The sequence below is a fragment of the Anabrus simplex genome, chromosome 2 (genome assembly GCF_040414725.1).
Source record: "Anabrus simplex isolate iqAnaSimp1 chromosome 2, ASM4041472v1, whole genome shotgun sequence".
NCBI classification, from domain to species: domain Eukaryota; kingdom Metazoa; phylum Arthropoda; class Insecta; order Orthoptera; family Tettigoniidae; genus Anabrus; species Anabrus simplex.
The window spans coordinates 1,219,514,680-1,219,535,554 of NC_090266.1; the positions used below are offsets into that span (position 1 = coordinate 1,219,514,680).

Here is a 20,875-nt window from a genome sequence, read left to right on the forward strand (position 1 = left end):
CCCTGTACTCTTTCTTCCTTCCTTTGAGCAACTGGACACCACTCAAAAACAGAAGGTACTTCTGGTTTAAAGAAAAACCTCACTATAAAAAACATTGTTTTAATTTGGTATATCATTGTTCCAGATAACAATCACGTTCCATATTTTTAAATGCTGTCTTGTGCATGGAATGTTTGCATTCAACCACAGGATCGTGGAGGTGAGGTGAGGTGAGGTGAGGTGAGGTGAGGTGAGGTGAGGTGAGGTGAGAGATGCAAGCCAACTGAATCCAAAATGCCTGTATAAAGTCGCAACCCATTGGAACCGAGGGTTTTTTGGTTTTTTTTTTTGTTCTTTTTGCTTTACGTCGCACCGACACAGATAGGTCTTATGGCGACGATGGGACAGGAAAGGGCTAGGAGTGGGAAGGAAGCAGCCGTGGCCTTAATTAAGGTACAGCCTCGGCATTTGCCTGGTGTGAAAATGGGAAACAACGGAAAACCATTATCAGGGCTGCCGACAGTGGGGTTCGAACCTACTATCTCCCGAATACTGGATACTGGCCGCACTTAAGCGACTGCAGCTATCGAGCTCGGTACGAACTAAGTTTAAGGGAGAAAGATGTTTCTGTGTTCGCCTACAGATTTACTAGTACATAAATGGAACAAACATAAAGAAAAATTCTCCGTTATCTACGTATATGTACAGAGAGAATTAAAAGTATTCTGACACCGCAAGCTTCTTGGGGCATTTACTCATGCAGTCACATTACACACATGTAAACTTGAATACATACATACATACATACATACATACATACATAATCATTATAGACTGTTACGCCTTTCAGCGTTCAGTCTGCAAGCCTGTGTGAATTTAATAAATGTCACCACAATCCTCTATTTCCAACTAATGCTGTGGCCTCATTTAGTTCTATACCTCTCATCTTTAAATTGTTAGAAACTAAGTCTAACCATCGTGGTCTTGGTCTACCTCTATTTCTCTTACCCTCCATAACAGAGTCTATTATTCTCCCAAGAAAACTATCCTCCTCCATTCGCCTCGCACGACCCTACCACCAAAGCCGGTTTATGCATACAGCTTCATCCACCAAGTTCATTCCTAAATTAGCCTTTATCTCCTCATTCCGAGTACCCTCCTGCCATTGTTCCCACCTGTTTGTACCAGCAATCATTCTCGCTACTTTCATGTCTGCTATTTCTAACTTATGAATAAGATATCCTGAGTCCACCCAGCTTTTGCTCCCGTAAAGCAAAGTTGGCCTGAAAACAGACAGTAGTTTTGTCTGGGAGCTGACTTCCTTCTTACAGAATACTGTTGATCGCAACTGCGAGCTCACTGCATTAGCTTTACGACACCTTGATTCAATCTCACTATATTACCATCCTGAAAGAACACACAACCCAAATACTTGAAATTATCGACCTGTTCTAGCTTTGTATCACCAATCTCACATTCAATTCTGTTGAATTTCTTACCTACTAACATCAATTTAGTCTTCGAAAGGCTAATTTTCATACCATACCCATTGCACCTACTTTCAAGTTCCAAGATATTACACTGCAGGCTTTCGGCACAATCTGCCATTAAGACCAAGTCGTCAGCATAGGCCAGACTGCTTACTACATTTCCACCTAACTGAATCTCTCCCTGCCATTTTATACCTTTCAGCAGATGATCCATGTAAACTACGAACAGCAAAGGTGAAAGGTGTAAGTACCCTGAACCAAGAACTCATTCTACCATCAATTCTCACTGAAGCCCAATTGTCAACATAAATGCCTTTGATTGATTTTAATAATCTACCTTTAATTCCATAGTCCCCCAGTATAGCGAACATCTTTTCCCTCGGTACCCTGTCACATGCTTTCTCTAGATCTACGAAACAAACACAACTGCTTATTCCTCTCGTAGCATTTTTCAGTTACCTGGCGCATACTGAAAATCTGATCCTGACAGCCTCTCTGTGGTCTGAAACCACACTGGTTTTCATCCAACTTCCTCTCAACGACTGATCGCACCCTCCCTTCCAAGATGTCAGTGAATACTTTGCCTGGTATACTAATCAAGAGATACCTCGATAGTTGTTGCAATCCTTCCTATTCCCTTGCTTATAGATAGGTGCAATTACTGAAGGTACCTTACCAACACTCCACGCTAATTTTACTAGTCTATGAAGCCATTTCATTCCTACCTTCCCACTCTATTTCATCATTTCAGGTCTAATTTCATCTATTCCTGCTGCCTTATGACAATGGAGTTTATTTACCATCCTGTCCACTTCCTCAAGCGTAATTTCACCAACATCATTTTCCTCCTCCCCATGAGCTTGGCTTTTCGCAACACCACCAGAAAGATTTCCTCTTACGTTGAGAAGCTGTTCAAAATATTCCCTCCACTTCTCCAGTGATTCCCTGGGAAGTTCACCTGAATTACTCAAAACACTGTTCATTTCCTTTTCCCCTCCCTTCCTAAGATTCTTTATTACTATCCAGAAAGGTTTCCCCTGATGCTTGACCTAGTCTTTCCAGGTTATTACCAAAATCTTCCCAAGACTTCTTTTTGGATTCAACAACTTTTTTTTCGCTTTGTTTCCTCCACCTACGTACAATTCCCTGTCTGTCTCAGCCCTTGTTTGGAGCCATTTCTGATAAGCCTTCTTTTTACGTTTACAAGCTGATCTCACTTCATCAGTCCACCAAGATGTTCGCCTTTTCCCATCTTTACACACAGTTGTTCCTAGGCATTCCCTTGCTGTTTCTACTACAGTATCCCTGTATGCCACCCATTCACTTTCTACATCCTGAACCTGCTTACTATCTACTGTTTGAAACTTCTCACTAATCATATCCATGTACTTCTGTCTAAATTCCTCGTCCTGGAGATTTTCTACCCTTATCCGTTTGCGGACAGATTTCACTTTCTCTATCCTAGGCCTAGAGATACGTAGTTCACTACAGATCAGATAGTGGTATGTATCATCGAAAAATCCCTGGAAAACTCGTACATTCCTAACAGATTTCCTGAATTCGAAGTCGGTTAAGATATAGTCTATTATGGATCTGGTACCCCTAGCCTCCCATGTGTAGCGGTGAATAGCCTTATGCTTGAAGAATGTATTTGCAACTGCTAAACCCATACTAGCACAGAAGTCCAGCAAACGCTTCCCATTCCCATTAGCTTCCGTATCTTCCCCACATTTACCAATCACCCTTTCGTATCCTTCAGTTCTATTCCCAACTCTCGCATTGAAATCGCCCATTAGCACTATTCTATCCTTGCTGTTGACCCTGACCACGATGTCACTCAATGCTTCATAAAACTTGTCAACTTCATCCTCATCTGCACCCTCACATGGTGAATACACTGAGACAATTCTCATCTTAATTCCTCCAACTGCCAAATCTACCCACATCATTCACTCATTTACATGCCTAACAGAATTATGTTGCATGCAATGGTATTCCTGATAAAGAGCCCTAAACCATACTCTGCCCTTCCCTTTTTAACACCCGTCAAGTACACTTTATAATCTCCTATCTCTTCCTCGTTATCTCCCCTTACCCAAACATCACTTACTCCTAGCACATCGAGATGCATTCACTTTGCTGACTCAGCCAGTTCTACTTTCTTTCTTCCATAAGCCCCATTAATATTGATAGCTCCCCATCGAATTCCAATTCGTTCGCCAAGTTGTTTTCAAGGAATCCCTCACCTGTCAAATGGGAGTGAAACTCCGTTACTCCCATAGGTCCGAGGCTTGCTTAAAATGTTCTGAGCTTGGTAAATTCACGAAGCAGGATGCTACCCTACTTACACATAGCCCAAGTGAGGATCTCTCCTCTAACGGGTTATGGACCACTGGTAGATTGTGTAGTCCTAGCCACCTGAGCACAAGGAGGGCTATGACTCAGAATATGTCCAAGATGCCCACTCCCATTCTACAGCAACTGGTATCCCGACTCTCAGGACCACTTACTATGCCACTCAGCCGTTGCCCATGGTTCACGATCTAGGATGTGACTACAGTAACCCACACCATGAACCATACTTGAATACATAATCATACAAAATATTGGGCATTTATACTTTTTTTTTTGCAAGTTGTTTTACGTCGCACCGACACAGATAGGTCTTATGGTGACGATGGGGCAGGAAGGGGCTAGGAGTGGGAAGGAAGCAGCCGTGGCCTTAAGGTACAGCCCCAGCGTTTGCCTGGTGTAAAAATGGGAAACCACGAAAAACCATCTTCAGCGGTGCCGACAGTGGGGTTTGAACCTACTATCTCCCGAATACTGGATACTGACCGCACTTAAGCGACTGCAGCTATCGAGCTCAGTATTTATACCTTCACAAATCACTGATGAAGGTAAGGAAATCATAAATAACATTACAAACAATAGGTAAATAAATAAAGGTTCCTTTCTCACGCATCAAAAGTATTCAGACACTGAGTGTTACAGACAAAAACACAAAATTTATCCTACAACACTGTTATTTCTTGGATATCATTTAGCTTTGCTTATCACTTTCAATCTGCATTGTGTGGAATTCATGTAATATGCGGTTAATATCAGAGGTATTAGTTGCCATTCAGATAGCAAAGGATGTTTTAGATAATTTTCAAAAGGCTCCATACATGCTCAGGGGACTGGTGTGGAGTGTTGTACAACAGATCCTATCGTCACTGCAATGGTTGGTAGTTCAGGTACATTCCCCACACTGAATGCACTTGTGCAGCCAGGTGGAGGCTCATTTTCCATCTAAACCAAACACGGTGAATCAGTTCATATCACCTTTTTACAAAATTCGTCAGTCTTATCTTGATATTTCAAAGCTATTCCAGTAACTTTTCCCTGTTCATTTCAATCACCCAGAACCATGGTACCCTTCACGATTACAAACACGCCGCACTGTGACACCGGTGTTCTGAACTTCGGAGCACTGAGACGGGGGTTTTCTTGAGAGAAAGCTGGATAACTGGATTATCGTATGTTGGGAGGACTGCGGCTGTCCCGTTCTTGGTCTGTTTTGGACGGATATGTCCCTACCAAATTTGTCTATTACATCATAAATACACTGGCAGACAAAAGAAAGTGGATCGCTTCATAAAAACGAAATCGCAATTGTTAAACACCTGCAATTGGAGGAAATTGTTCCAATAATTACATTAAGGCAGTTTATAATATGTATTCTGCAGTTCTGGAGATGAATATGATGTTTAGAGATCATAAATAAACTTAAGGAGCCACTTTCACCCTAAAGTGCTAGACAGTCAATTTTATTGCATCAACCATATGACCTTGCCTCAGTGGGAAGCCTTGCACGTCCCAATGAGACAGATAGCCAAGCCGCAGGTGCAACCATATTGGATCGGTATCTGTCGAGAGACCAGACTAACGAATGTTTCACCGAAAGAGGGGTAGCAGCCTTTCGGAAGTTACAAGTGCGGCAGTCTAGATGATTGACTGATATGGCCTTGTAATAATACTCAACATGGCTTAGCTGTGTTGATATTGCTACACGGCTGAAAGCAACGGGAAACTACAGCCGTAACTAACTCCTGAGGACATGCAGCTCTCTCTGTATGAATGATATACTGTTGATGGTTTCCTCCCAGCTAAAATATTCCAGAGGTAAAATAGTCCCCCATTCGGATTTCCGGGTGGGGACTACAGAGAGGTGGCAATCAGCAGGAAGATGGATACTGACATTCTGCAAGTCGGAGCGTGGAATGTTAGAAGTTTGAATCATTGTGGTAGGCTAGAGAATCTGAAAAGGGAGATAGATAGACTAAAGTTAGATGTAGTTGGTATATGTGAAGTACGTTGGCAGGAAGAGCAGGATTTTTGGTCTAGCGACTACAGAATTATCAACACAAAATCAAACTAAGGAAAATGCAGGAGTTGGTTTAATAATGAATAAGAAAACAGGGCAGCGGGTAAGCTACTATGACCAGCATAGTGAAAGGATTATTGTTGTCAAGATAGACACCAGACAATGCCCACTACAATAGTGCAGGTCTATATGCCTACTAGCTCAGCGGATGATTAGGAAATCGAAAGATTATATAAGGAGATAGAAGATTTCATACAATATTTAAAAGGTGAGATGAGAATCTAATTGTAATGGCATAGGCCAAGGAAAAGAAGATAATGCAGTAGGACAACTTGGATTGGAACAAAGGAACGAAAGAGGAAGTATGCTGGTTGAATTCTGCACAAATCACAATTTAGTCCTTGCTAATACTTGGTTCAAACACCATAAATGAAGACTGTACACATGGACGAGACCTGGAGACACTGAAAGGTATCAAATACACTTCATTATGATTAGGCAGATATTCAGAAACCAGGTGTTGGATTGCAAAACTTTCCCAGGAGCAGACGTGGACTCTGATCACAACTTGTTCGTCATGAAATGCCATCTGAAGTTGAAGAAACTAAAGAAGGGAAGGAATCCAGTGAGATGGTATCTAGACAAGTTGAAAGAAAATAGAGTGAAGGATTGTTTCAATGAACATGTTGCACAAGGACTAAATGAGAAGGCTGAAGGAAATACAGTAGAAGAAGAATGGACAGTCATGAAGAATGAGGTCAGTAGGGCTGCTGAAGAAATTATAGGAAGGAAGGAAGGAAAGATCAACTAAGAATCAATGGATAACTCAGGATATACTGGACCAGATTGATGAACGATTGAAGTTCAAGAATGCAAAAAAAATGAAGAGGGCAGAAAAGAATACAGGCAACTAAAGAATGAAGTGGATAGAAAGTGCAAGGCAGCTAAGGAAGAATGGCTGAAGGAGAAGTGCAAGGATGTTGAAGGTTGTATGGTCCTAGGAAAGGTAGATGCTGCACACAGGAAAGTCAAGGAAACCTTTGGAGAAAGGAAAACTAGGTGTATGAATATTAAGAGCTCAGATGGAAAACCAATTCTAGGGAAAGAAGACAAGGCAGAAAGATTGCAGGAAGATATCCAACAGTTTTATCAAAATAAGGACGTAGATGATTTGGTTCTGGAACAAGAAGAGGCTGTTCATGCTGATGGAATGGGTGACCCAATTTTGAGGTCAGAATTCAACAGAGCTATGAGAGACCTAAATAGGAACAAGGCATGGGAATTGAGGACATTCCCTCTGAACTACTGACTGCCTTAGGAGAAACCAGCGTGGCAAAGTTATTTCATTTAGTGTGTAAGATGTATGGGACAGGAGAAGTCCCATCCAATTTTTGGCAGAATGTTATTATACCTATTCCCAAGAAAGCCGGTGCTGACAGGTGTGAAAACTACCGCACCATTAGTTTAGTATCTCACACCTGCAAAATTCTAACACCTATTATTTACAGAAGAATGGAAAGACAAGTTGAAACTGAGTTGGGAGAAGATCAATTTGGCTTCAGAGGAAATGTGGGAACACGTGAAGCAATCCTGACTTTACGTCTGATTTTAGAGGATTGAATCAAGAAGGACAAGCCTACATACCTGGCGTTCGTAGACCCAGAGAAGGCATTTGATAATGTTGATTGGACCAAGTTATTTGAGATTCTGAAGGTGATCAGGATCAGGTACCGAGAAAGAAGAATTATCTACAATCTATATAAAAATTAATCTGCAGTGATAAGAATCAAGGGCTTCGAGAAAGAGGCATCAATCCAGAAAGGGGTAAGGCAAGGCTGAAGTTGGTCCCCCCTCCTTTTCAGTGTTTATATAGAACAGGCAGTAAAGGAAATCAAAGAAGAATTTGGAAAGGAAATCACAATCCATGGAGAGGAAATCAAAACCTTGAGATTTGCCGATGATATTATTGTTGTTTCATCTGAGACTGCAAAAGATCTGGAGCAGTTGCTGAGTGGTATGGACGGAGTCTTGGGTGAGTGCAATTGTAAGAAGTCAGGTGATGCAGGAAATATGAGATTTTTGAGGGTAAGAACGGTAGGGGTAGACCAAGGTATGAATATGACAAGCAGATTAGAGCAGATATAGGATGCAGCAGTTATGTAAAAATGAAAAGGTTGGCACAGAATAGGGTGGCATGGAGAGCTGCATCAAAGCAGTCTTTGGAACGATTACTCGAACAACAACTAGCAATAACACCTTTGAAGTCTTACGATACTGGGGTAAAAGCTATTGGCGTATTATCAGTGTGTGACACAATATCTGTCACAAATGAAGTTTCTCTTTCACATTTAACAAGTTAAAATGCCTCTTAGCAGAGCAGTGGCATGGATTATGCGACTAATGCCATCGGTGTATCATCAAATGGAAGCGATTTAGTGAACTCTGTATCTACCACAGGCTAGAGGCAATAGGTTTCTGGCCATCAAAGTCTTGAGCGAACGCCGAACTACCGCCGCCCAAGCCAGAAATCGACTCGAGGCAGTAAGGGGGCTGTCACACAGGCTCGATCGAACGACTGCGATCAACCGACTAAGAAAACAAACCTACAGAGGGCAGTGGCACCAGTCACACAGCATCGATCGTCAGCGATCAACTACGAGCGATGAAGATCGACTGATTTGTGAAAACAAACGTGTCCGTTTTTCAGTCGCAGTCGTTCGATGATGGCGGACGCAACATAGTCATCTGTTGATGACAGTTGATGAAATCGAAACATTAATTTGCTTAGTGTATGAAAACAAAGTGGTGTATAATCCTAGACTCCCTGGATATAGTAATAGGGAGACCGTGAATTTTGTATGGCATTCTATAGCGTCGAGAACTGGGACAAAAACTGGTAAGTAATTATTATATTTTTACGATTATCTTATGAATAGTGTTATCTTAGATTATTTATTGATAAAATATATTATACGGAATAGATTGCTAAAAAAAGTTATACTAGGAGAACTAGTAATTATCATTCTTGTAACTTAATTGAAGAAATGTTTGGAAAACATAAGCAGTGCTTTCCTAACCTCCATCTCGTACCGGTACCTAATGAAATGAATAGGCCTACCATTGTTCGCCTTAATGACAAATAAGTGTAGGCCTATGCCATAAGTAGGCCTAACATGTATATTTTCTTTGTCACAATATTCTGATTCATTGTTTCAGGAAAAAGTTGTGCCAAAACAAGGCAAATTCTGAAGGCTGGATATCGAACTTGGAGAGATAACATCCTCCCTCTCCTCCCAGGTTCTGCTGTACAGAAAACATAAAATGGGTCTACTTCAATGCTCTCAACTTTCTGGAACTCTTCATTGCTGGAAAAAGGTACAATTCTGTAATATTTATTTTTAAAAGTAGGCCTACACTACAGACCAGTGTTATAGTTGTGAAAGAGTGAGGGGAAGATTCAGTCTGTAGGCCATAAGTTCCACCCATCTGTTCATTAATTTATCAGATATAACTGAAAGTAATATAATATAATCCAACCTAACAATCATCTTACTAAAATAATTATTGAAAGTAACAATTTCTTAAGCAGAAGGCTTGTGTCCAGACTAAAATATAGCTCCAATTTAGAAGAATTGCATTAATATGTTGTTCATTTTTTTCAGTTCTGTAACAAACACATCTATGGAAGTGGCACCTGATGTGTGAGAGCCTTTTCACCAAGCTGAAATAGAGGAGGAGGAAGCAGAAATAATTTGTGTTGGAGGGGTCTTACTCCTACAGATCAGAAATTACTGAAGGGACTTCAACTTCCAGTCCAGTGGCTTCTGCTTCCACAAACAGCTCTGCCAGCAGTTAAAAATAAAAGATACAGAAATGTAAAAGTGACAGTGACAGTGATGTGTTAAGTGAATATTTAGAAAAGATACTGAAAACTGAAAAGAAAATGTGATCAGTGTTATTTTTAGTGTCTTTGTGATGACATGGAAAGAATGAGTGTACTAGATCGAAGGGTTTTCAAAGTTAAAATTCAGGAACTGTTGTATACAGTGTTAGATCAAGAAAGAATCAAATAAAATTTATGTTCTTGAGAAATGTTCTACTTTTTTAATTAAATCAGTTTTTTTATACTTATCTATCAATATTTATTTGAATCCTCAGTGGGAAAGAACCTTAACTCCAATTTTTTTAAATTATTAGCATTATTACAACATCTTAATTTGTATATTTTATGTGGTAGAACATGTATGGTTTACAAGGAAAGGAGTATTTTGAAATACATGTAGTAGGTCCCTTCTGTGTGTATGTAGTAAGCAGTTGTACAGCACAGGTGGTCTGAAACCAGACCGGCGTATTGATAGTTCTGTCCAAGAGCTGACTTCCTTCTTTTGGTACCTATACTGTTGATCACAACTGCAAACTCATTGCATTAGGTATGTACAGCACAGGTGGTCTGAAACCAGACCAGTGTAAAGACATGAGTAGTTTTGTCCAGGAGCTAACTGTCTTCTTACAGAATACTGTTGAACACAACTGCAAGCTCATTGCATTGGGTTTACTGCATCTATATTCAATGTTGCCTACTATACTGCCATCCTGGAAGAATACACATCCTAAATACCTATTTGAAATTATCTACCTGTTCCAATTTTGTATTCTCAACCTGACATTCAGTTCTACTACTCTTCCCTACTGCCATCACTTTAGAATTGAAACGACTAATTTTCATGTCATATTCATTGCATCCTTTTTGAAGTTGCAAGATATTAGATTGCACAGTTTCAATAGACCAAGTCGTTTGCATAGGACAAAATTCTTACTAGAGTTATACCTGACAGAATCCCTCCCTGCCACCTTATACCTTTGTAACTTAGGTAGCCTTTATCTCCTCATTCCAAGTACTCTCCTGCCATTGGTACCTGTCTGCACCAGCAATCGCTACTTTCATGTCTGTTACCGTACTTATAATTTATTAATAACATATAGGCCTACAGGGGGCATCAAGGTAGACCGATTATTTTATTTCTTGTGCTGTAGATCCATATAAACAATGAAAAACAAAGATGAAAACTTCATTTGTAACTATTTTGACAGGTGTTTCTACCAAAGTTTTGTAGATTTTAATCTACAACATTAAAAAAACTGTATTTTGTGGGATGTGATATTAAGGGGATATGATGGCAGAACATGTACATATTTATAAAAAGTATATCCATATGACAGTTACATGCTTGTAATAAAAGGTTGAGTAGATTAATTACCCTGTAAGTCAATCCAAGATCTTAAAAGACCCATACACCCTACTCTGTCAAACATTAATTTATATAATTGGTATTTACAAACAGTTTTGACAGGCAATGTAAGATATAGCAAAATTAAATCATTTACCACCTGAGCAACAGGCCTAAATAACATTTTACTGTAGATGGCAATAGTATTTAGTTGTTAGAAAGGCACACTCTTCACTTCTAAAAATAGAAGGCAAGGTGCTTGTTATTAGCACCTATTATTTTTTGCAGTGTTTGGTTCTCATTTTGGGTTAAATTGTAGGCAAAGTTTTCATTTTCCTTGAACTGATTCATAAGGAAAGTATTTCAGGATGGATAGATAGGCTTGGTAGTGTTCATATCAGTAAAGAAGTTACATATGAACAATACACAGAAAGGCAAAATCAACATTGAGGTAAGAAAGAGAGTCCTACCAGACCTTTGCGGAAAATGTTACTCTGTACCAAGGAGTTTACCAGTAACTTGGATGGAAGTGCAGGATTTATATTAATTGGTTTATTATTGTCAAGTGAGCAATTAGAGCAGCTTGCCAGTGCGAAGTTTGGGGGGACAGTACTTTATGCTTAGTGATGAGGGTAATAAACAAGACCTTGTGTGTAATTTACATGTAGTTGTGACAAGTATCAGTCTATTACACTGCCAACTTATATTCCAGAAGCTTTTCCTATAGTTATTAAGCTAGTGTAGAGCACTAGCCTCACCTGAACTCCTCAAGAAATGTACACATATGTGAATACACAGAACCCCAAAGAGAATTTACTTTGGAAGAGATGTCCATAGACAACCTTTCTTCACAGCCATTTGGTAAAATTAGCTGCTGTAGTCTTCAATGATATAAATTAAGACAGGATTGTCATTCTTGCAAAGTTTGGATATGGACCTGGATTCTTTGCACAAAACACAGTAGGCCTACAGAAATTCAGCAACATGCTTGTCATGAAAGCAATATGATACTATTCTGAACATGGCACAATAACAAAGAAAAGGAGAGGCAACAAGAGATTTGCAGAGGATCATGAGGGAGAGAAACAGTGTAAGGAACTCCAATACTTTTATCATTTTCACAATATTCAGAGCATATGTGCATTTTTTTTTCTTTCAAAATTATTTACAGGATTGTAATGAAACTTGACACATTATTTCTACATTAGGTAATGTAAATTTTGACTGGAAGCATTTCTTGATATGTCTATTGTTTTGGTAGGTGGGATCTCACCAAGTGGTATGGAAAAAAAAAAGCTGTTAACCTCCATCTAATAAACACCTCAAAATATCATTTGAAAAGACAGTAATTATGCTCCAAGATCCAGCATCATTAAAACAAATAAGCATAAATGGTATTAGTCTTATATTTGAAGTACAATGAGCCACTGTTGTGAGGCTTTTGTTAGAACTTTGACCCTGTCAAGAATTCTGGCTGTAGTGCTCTATGAATGGCATCACATATAATAGGAACAAATCCACTGATATATTGTGAGCAATCCTAAATCTGTATGAGTCACCAATGTCCAGAAACCTGTAGGCCTAAATAAATATATTTCCACTGGTCATTGTAGCACCTTCAAATTATGAATTCAAATTGATGTAGGCTACATAACCGTTTTCAGTCCTTTTTTATCAATACTTCATTAGAATCCTACAGAATGCAAAGAAATGTACCTGCCACTAATCCTTTATTTGATCTTATTTTGCCACGGACATACAGTAGTTGTTTCGGAGGTGAACATCACTTCTGACTTTAAACCTAAAAAAATCGTTGTGAATATTGAATTTAATGATAGTGTCAGCCTTTCCTCAGAACTTATACTTTTCCTGTAATTTGTTTGCCTGATATTTATTAGTGACTACATTTTTTCCTCTAATTCCTTATACCGTAATTATTGATAACATTCGGTACTAGTTCCTGAATTTTTCTTCGTCATTCCACAACGAAGGCACACTTTGGTGGAATTCTCCATGGCTCTTTACCTTGTCCACTGCGATCGTCTGGTTCTTTCCTTTCTCTTAATATATTCATAGGTTAGAATCATATTTCCACCAGAATTATCGCTTTCACAACACATTCTTTTTCTCCCGTGAATATGAATACGTCTGTAGCCTGTACGGTACTGGGCGGGAATATCAGCTGTTTCCGTGCAGTCGATCCCTCTCGATCGATGAGCAGTGTGACAAGGTAAATGAATTTAGTCGTTAGTACTCGATGCCAGTTGGTCGCTCTTGATCGTTCGATGCCCTGTGTGACAGCGGGCTAAGAAATGTAACTGCGACTGTGAGGACTGTCAGGCGGAGACTCGGAGAAGCCAATTTGACCTCAAGAAGACCTGCGACTGGTCCATAGCTCTATTACAGTGCAGATGAGTCACCCAGACTCCACGTCACGAGAGACACAAATGTTGTACCGTAATGCTCCGCGGGTCTCTCCTGTGGTGGTGTTTCAGATCACCATGTGATAGCGATGGCATGTATTCCACATTTCATCAGAAGGTAGGTAGCTGTGAGCTTATAATCGGAAGATGGTGGGCTCGAATCCCACCGTCCGCAGCGGTAAGAGCGGTTTTCCGTTTTTTCCTCATTTTCACACCAGGCAAATGCTGCTGGCACTGTATGTTTAAGACCACGGCCGCTTCCTTCGCAAACCTAGCACTTTACCATCTTTGCGACACCGAGAACAGTCCGTGTGTTAGTGCGAGGTAACGTTCCGTACCTTTCCCATACGGAGTCAAATTACGTAACTTTCGGTCAAGAGACTCACAGCTTAGGCATTTGTGTGAATGTAAACTTTGGGAAACACAACTCAGTCCTGAAACTCTTATATGACGATAACAAAGGTTAACTGCTCGAATCATTTCAGTATTTCTGTTAAGAGGAGGAAGCTGTTAAAAGTATTGCTTTTTAATACTAACTCAGGTTTTCGACAGGGATGGGATAGAAAAGGGCTAGGACTGGGAAGGAATCGGCAGTGGTCTCAATTTTCGTGATGTAAAAATGGGAAACCACGGAAAACCATCTTCAGGGCTGCCAATGTCACCGTTACAGCGCAGCGAACTCGCTCACCAGCAGTTGACAGGATTATTATAAACTGGGAATCCAGGAGCATACCCAGGGGGGGGGGGGGGAATTGGGGGATAAATCCCAACCCCCCAAACATTTTGAAGTTTAGAACTTGTGATTAATTGTGGCAAACACGTTGATGCTTCCATTAATAAATAAGTAAAAGCAATCATCCTGAAGCAATGGACTTCATTTCTGCACATAATATTTTGCGACAGTACATGGAGTACCTACTGAGTGGCAGGTGCTCAACTACGTCACCTCGGCGTCTCAGAAAACCGTGGGACGTAAAGCCAATACCATTATTATTTATTAGAAACTGTTTGCTGTCTTTCTAGTAACCACTTTTTCATCCTTGAAATATTTACAAGGTTATTTGCAAAATATGACTGCACAGGTGTCAGCTCTTTTGTACATACACAAAGAAAAACATGTGACCGTACCGGCTAAAAAAAAACAGGAGACTTCTGCTATTGTAACCATCTACATGAATACGAATGTGTCTTAATTAAATAACTGTTTTATTTTGAAACTTTTAATTGAGTGTTTCTAATCTCACAATATGCACCCAACATTACTTCACAGAAGTCTTCAAATTTTAATATGTAATATCCCCCTCTAAAAAAAAATAATAATTTCTGCGTACGCCCCCGCGGGAACCCATGATTCTCCAGTTTAATGAGTCTGGAAAATGAGCTCTTAATTTCCTCTCACACTGGAGGCTTCATTTAGTAATTTTCCATGTTACTGACGTTTGTATGATGGAGTCTGCTGAAACAATTTCTACTGTTAGCAGCAAAGAATTACTGATGTTTTGGTAGAAAACAAAGTGAACACTATTGAAGATAACATTATGCAGGCTAGGTTTTGCCACAGACATATTTTAACAGAGAAATTCAATTTTGGAAATAAAACAAGGAAATTCTTGATGCCTCTTAATTTAAGGTAAGAACTTAAATTTGGACATCTTAAAGTAGTAGGCCTACTTATCTTCACTGACAATAGATGACGTGACTTATACCGAGACTCCTGTTTCAGAGGAGACAATACCTGTTTAAAAATGAGTACATGTATTCTGAACTTTGAAAATAAAATATTTAAATCAAAAATAGCTGCTTTTGTATTAAATATACCAGAGCCAGATAATGGACTCGTCATCCGGCTCCTCGGCTAAGAGGGCCATGGGTTCCATTATTTAACTCATCAAGCTCACTTCACTCACAACACACCACACTGGGTTGGCATCAGGAAGGACAGCCTGCCGTCAAAGAGCCGACCCAAAAAAATTGGGAAAGGGCCAAGAAGAAGAAAATATTAATCTGGTTAGTCGTATGCTGGTAAATCTGTACAGCAAAAGTACAATGATGTAAGCAAATGTACACTTTTATATTGTAATACGTACATCGTGAGGCAGCTTCGAACTTGTCCGACTTCTTCTTCCGCTTCCACTTCCAGGGTTTGAAGAGCCTACCGAGGGCTGACAGCTTGCTCTTCCTTTCCGAAGGCGGCGACCTCGCCGTCGAACCCAGGCTGTTGGTGCGTATCGCCGCCCCATTAGCTTTCTTGGCTGTAACACATCACATCACATGATTAGTTCATCGTCTTGTATATTCACAAGTGTATAAATCTGACATTTTAGCCAAGAAAATTCAGTGAAAGAGAGAAGCTACCGAAGATCTAAACACACGACTGAATCAGTCATAAAGACACAGAATGATCGCTTTATATAACCAAAGGAATAATGTTGAAATGTGGAACAAGGCGTGCGGCTCCATGGGTAAATTGTTAGAGTGCTGGCCTTTAATCACAGGGGTCCCGGGATTAATTTGCGGCAGGGCCGGGAATTTTAACCATCATTGGTTAATTTCGCTGGCACGGGGGCTGGGTGTATGTGTCGTCTTCATCATTTAATCCTCATCACGACGCGCAGGTCGCCTACTGGCGTCAATCAAAGGATCTGAACCTGGCGAGCCGAACATGTCCTCGAACACTCCCGGTACTAATACCTATACGCCATTTCATTTCGAACAAGGCACTAGAAAAACTTTCAGCGCACAACATTCTGTCTCAAAAGAAGGCTTTCACGATTCTTCCTTCATATAACTAACTTTTTCCATCTGCTTTGAATTTTGATCTCCTTTATTTGATTTATTTATACAGAAGTATATGCTGAGCCGAGTTCAAGAATGTTTTGATGAAGTGATCACATGTCTGACCTTACCGGCCCTTTCCAAAACGAACACTGAAGCAATTTCCACTCCTCCACCGTGCACTGAGATCTACACAACAACGCGGAGTGATGTGAATATTTAAGGAATCCTCAGTGCGTCCTAGTCTTGCAAATCTACCGTGACAAATTGCCCATCCCATGGCCAATCTTGGAAATAAGAGGTTTCAATAAGAAAATGCCTGCCATCACATGCCATGTACTGTAAGGGGAGTAGAGAATTGTCGACCAGGTCCGGGTTAACAAACGGGAAAGCCTCAGCTAACTCTTCATAATCCTGGTCTACAGGTCTAGACAGGCCTTCGAGCTAAGCAGCGGTAGCCAGACCTGTTGTTTACAGTGCACAATGTCTTCTACTATGGGCTACGTCAAATTTGTTACTTTCACTGAGTGGCTCCTTGGCCGGCCTTCGGTTCAGAGGGCGCCGGCTAATTCCTCTGTGCTCAGTGACTGGGTGCAATACATGCTCATGTCTCATGCTACCATGGGTGGTATGAATAAAACGTGAGTACTTACTCAAACTACATACTCATGAGCATGAGCATTTAGTAGGAGTATATTCTCAGTCCAAGTAGTATGTACTCCATTTGGTAAGAATAAAAAGATTCTCCTGTGATGGAGTAGATACTCAAGCGCACCGCCATGTGGATCGTTTGAAACTGAGTAGATACTCATGTTGTGTACGATCGTCAACTGTTATCTTGTTTGGTTCCGATCGCAACATAACCTCAACTGGATCCGGTTTGGTTTGTAACTTTGTAGTTTGCACTGATTGTTCGTTCGTGAAGTCCGTCGATATGGAAAGTATTCATCCGGTAACATTTTCGAATATATTGCGGGAACATGCGGTACTTTTTAGTAAGTCCCAACTGCCGGCGGTTCGGAAAGAAAAATCCGAATCGTTGGAGGCAATTCAAACGAAATTGATAGCTATGTGCGGCAAGAAAGTTGAGATCGGCACCATTACGAAAAGGATAAACAACATGAAAATGAGGGTGAAACAAAAGTGCGACCTAAACCAAACGGGGAATAAAAGGATAGTGCTGAAGGACTGGGAGAATATTATCCACGAGCTGTTGGATGGGGATACCAATCCAACATTGACACGAATTCCAGGTATGTTCCTAAAGTATATTCACGATTATTTTCTTGAACAGGTTTATATAGGTTGTAGAAAGTTCAGTATTTTGTGTGCCAACACTACAAACTTTAAGGTTAAGATATTTATATTTATTGCTTTATAAGAACCAAATAGCACCTAGGCATTTGGTTCAGAGTACCGGGTTTGAATCCCGGGCCTGGGATTTTAGCTCCGTTTAATTCACTTGTCCGTAGAAAACTGAATTAGTGAATTAAAACGTTTTTCGTTTTTTTTTTTCGTAGGAGCAACTGCGGTTGGAGTAGGGCTTACTGAAGTTCAGCCACAACATATTCCTCCACCTGTAGTGGAATTTGTAGTATTGGAAGAGGGAGGAGAAGGAGGGAGTCCTGTAGAAATCGTCAACTCTCCAAATGTAGCCACCCCTAAACGAAAAAGAAGTGTTTTGGATGACTATGAAAATGACGAAACCAGAACTCTAAATAACACAGACCTGCAGCGCTTGGTGCTGTTAAAGCAGATAAGAGTGTTGGAACTCACAGAAAAAAAGTTAAAATCAGAGATGAAAGAATGAGAGTCGAGTATATATATATATTTAAAAATAAATTGTTTTGCATACATTTTTGATTTTTTTTAGTGAACAATAAACAGAGTGACACTGGTACTTGCTGCAACTCAAACACCTTGATATATTATCTCTGCCAATTCATTTCGCCTAGCTTCACCATTCCACCTGATATTTGCAGCAGCTGCCATGTCATCCTCATTTCCATCTTCTAACCTTACATTGCCACCTAATGGTTGTAGTTCAGGGTCCTCATCCTGTAAGTACTTGGCAATATTGTGCAACACACAGCAACAAATGATCAGTTTTGGCACTTTATTTAAAGATAGGCGTACTTTGTGCTGAAGAATTGGGAAACGTTGTTTTAGTTGCCCAAAACATCGTTCGATCACAACTCTTTCTTTGGTAATGCACCTGTTATAAGCAATTTCTTGAGGTGTTTGTGGATTTCTGAACGGTGTCATAAGCCAAGGTGCAATACCATAGCCACTATCCGCTAACAGTAAAGCATTTACCCTATTCAGACTTACTGTTGTCTGGACAGCTGAATTTCTCCAGACTCGAGAATCATGCACAGATCCAGGCCATGATGCATCGACACTGGTAAAAACTTCCTTGGCATTGCACGTTGCCTGTACAGTAATACTTGTATAACCTTTCCTGTTTACATATTCATCACCATAATGTGTAGGCTTATTAATTCCAACATGAGTGCAGTCAAGAGCACCTACCGCTGCTGGAAAGTAGTACTTTTCCTGCCACTCTTGTTTCGCAACTTCAAATTCCATATCTGTTTGAGGAAATTTTATCCACACTGCAGCTTTAGCCATGATGCGGTCCATAACCTCAACAAGATTTTTAGACACAGTTGTTTGGTGGATTCCAAGATCTTCTCCTATGCCACACTGGAATCCTGGGTCACCTACCAATCTTAAAAATGCTTTTAATTTTACTATGTTTTTAACAGCACCACCTCTTGTTTCCAGTTTCTCCGGTCCAAGTGGGTGGTATGAATAAAAATGAGAATATAGTATGTACTCAACTTTTCTGAGTATATACTCCACTTCATAAGAATAAAGTTCTTGAGAATGTACTCACTAGCTGAGTATATACTCATGTTATGGAGATGGTGTAGTATATACTCACCTTCCTAAGAGTCTGAGAGTAGTTTCTCATATGTGCTATGAATAAAAGGGAGTACCTTCTCAGATTGATGAGTATATACTCACTTTGTTTTGAGTATGGCTGATAGTTGTCTCAAGCTTGAGTATATGCCAATTTTTAGCTTCTGAGGAGAAATAACATGGCTGAGTTTATTAATAATGTGGTGCCTCGTGGAAAAATTTACAAGGAGAGAAGTGAACATGTGGACTCTAATAATTTTAAAAGTCTATATCGTTTTTCCAAAGTTAATGTGGACTGGTTAAACCTATACTTATTTGGACCGGAGAAACTGGAAACAAGAGGTGGTGCTGTTAAAAACATAGTAAAATTAAAAGCATTTTTAAGATTGGTAGGTGACCCAGGATTCCAGTGTGGCATAGGAGAAGATCTTGGAATCCACCAAACAACTGTGTCTAAAAATCTTGTTGAGGTTATGGACCGCATCATGGCTAAAGCTGCAGTGTGGATAAAATTTCCTCAAACAGATATGGAATTTGAAGTTGCGAAACAAGAGTGGCAGGAAAAGTACTACTTTCCAGCAGCGGTAGGTGCTCTTGACTGCACTCATGTTGGAATTAATAAGCCTACACATTATGGTGATGAATATGTAAACAGGAAAGGTTATACAAGTATTACTGTACAGGCAACGTGCAATGCCAAGGAAGTTTTTACCAGTGTCGATGCATCATGGCCTGGATCTGTGCATGATTCTCGAGTCTGGAGAAATTCAGCTGTCCAGACAACAGTAAGTCTGAATAGGGTAAATGCTTTACTGTTAGCGGATAGTGGCTATGGTATTGCACCTTGGCTTATGACACTGTTCAGAAATCCACAAACACCTCAAGAAATTGCTTATAACAGGTGCATTACCAAAGAAAGAGTTGTGATCGAACGATGTTTTGGGCAACTAAAACAACGTTTCCCAATTCTTCAGCACAAAGTACGCCTATCTTTAAATAAAGTGCCAAAACTGATCATTTGTTGCTGTGTGTTGCACAATATTGCCAAGTACTTACAGGATGAGGACCCTGAACTACAACCATTAGGTGGCAATGTAAGGTTAGAAGATGGAAATGAGGATGACATGGCAGCTGCTGCAAATATCAGGTGGAATGGTGAAGCTAGGCGAAATGAATTGGCAGAGATAATATATCAAGGTGTCTGAGTTGCAGCAAGTACCAGTGTCACTCTGTTTATTGTTCACTAAAAAAAATCAAAAATGTATGCAAAACAATTTATTTTTAAATATATATATACTCGACTCTCATTCTTTCATCTCTGATTTTAACTTTTTTTTCTGTGAGTTCCAACACTCTTATCTGCTTTAACAGCACCAAGCGCTGCAGGTCTGTGTTATTTAGAGTTCTGGTTTCGTCATTTTCATAGTCATCCAAAACACTTCTTTTTCGTTTAGGGGTGGCTACATTTGGAGAGTTGACGATTTCTACAGGACTCCCTCCTTCTCCTCCCTCTTCCAATACTACAAATTCCACTACAGGTGGAGGAATATGTTGTGGCTGAACTTCAGTAAGCCCTACTCCAACCGCAGTTGCTCCTACGAAAAAAAAAAACGAAAAACGTTTTAATTCACTAATTCAGTTTTCTACGGACAAGTGAATTAAACGGAGCTAAAATCCCAGGCCCGG

General features: G+C 40.1%; 1 protein-coding gene and 1 long non-coding RNA gene across 5 annotated transcripts in view; one reads left to right on the forward strand and one right to left on the reverse strand.

The window, feature by feature from the left end:
* LOC136864808 (phosphatase and actin regulator 2) overlaps positions 1–20,875 on the reverse strand; it is a 1,136,936-nt gene that overhangs the window by 454,754 nt on the left and 661,307 nt on the right. For all 4 annotated transcript variants that reach the window (XM_067142230.2, XM_067142231.2, XM_067142232.2 and 1 more), the window contains one exon: positions 15,577–15,741. In XM_067142230.2, coding sequence (XP_066998331.2) covers positions 15,577–15,741 — 165 coding nt within the window. The remainder of the gene's footprint in view (positions 1–15,576; positions 15,742–20,875) is intronic.
* On the forward strand, positions 8,571–9,721 carry LOC137498573 (uncharacterized). Its single transcript, XR_011017866.1, has 3 exons — positions 8,571–8,734; positions 9,055–9,213; positions 9,501–9,721. It is a non-coding gene; the product is annotated as an uncharacterized lncRNA (long non-coding RNA).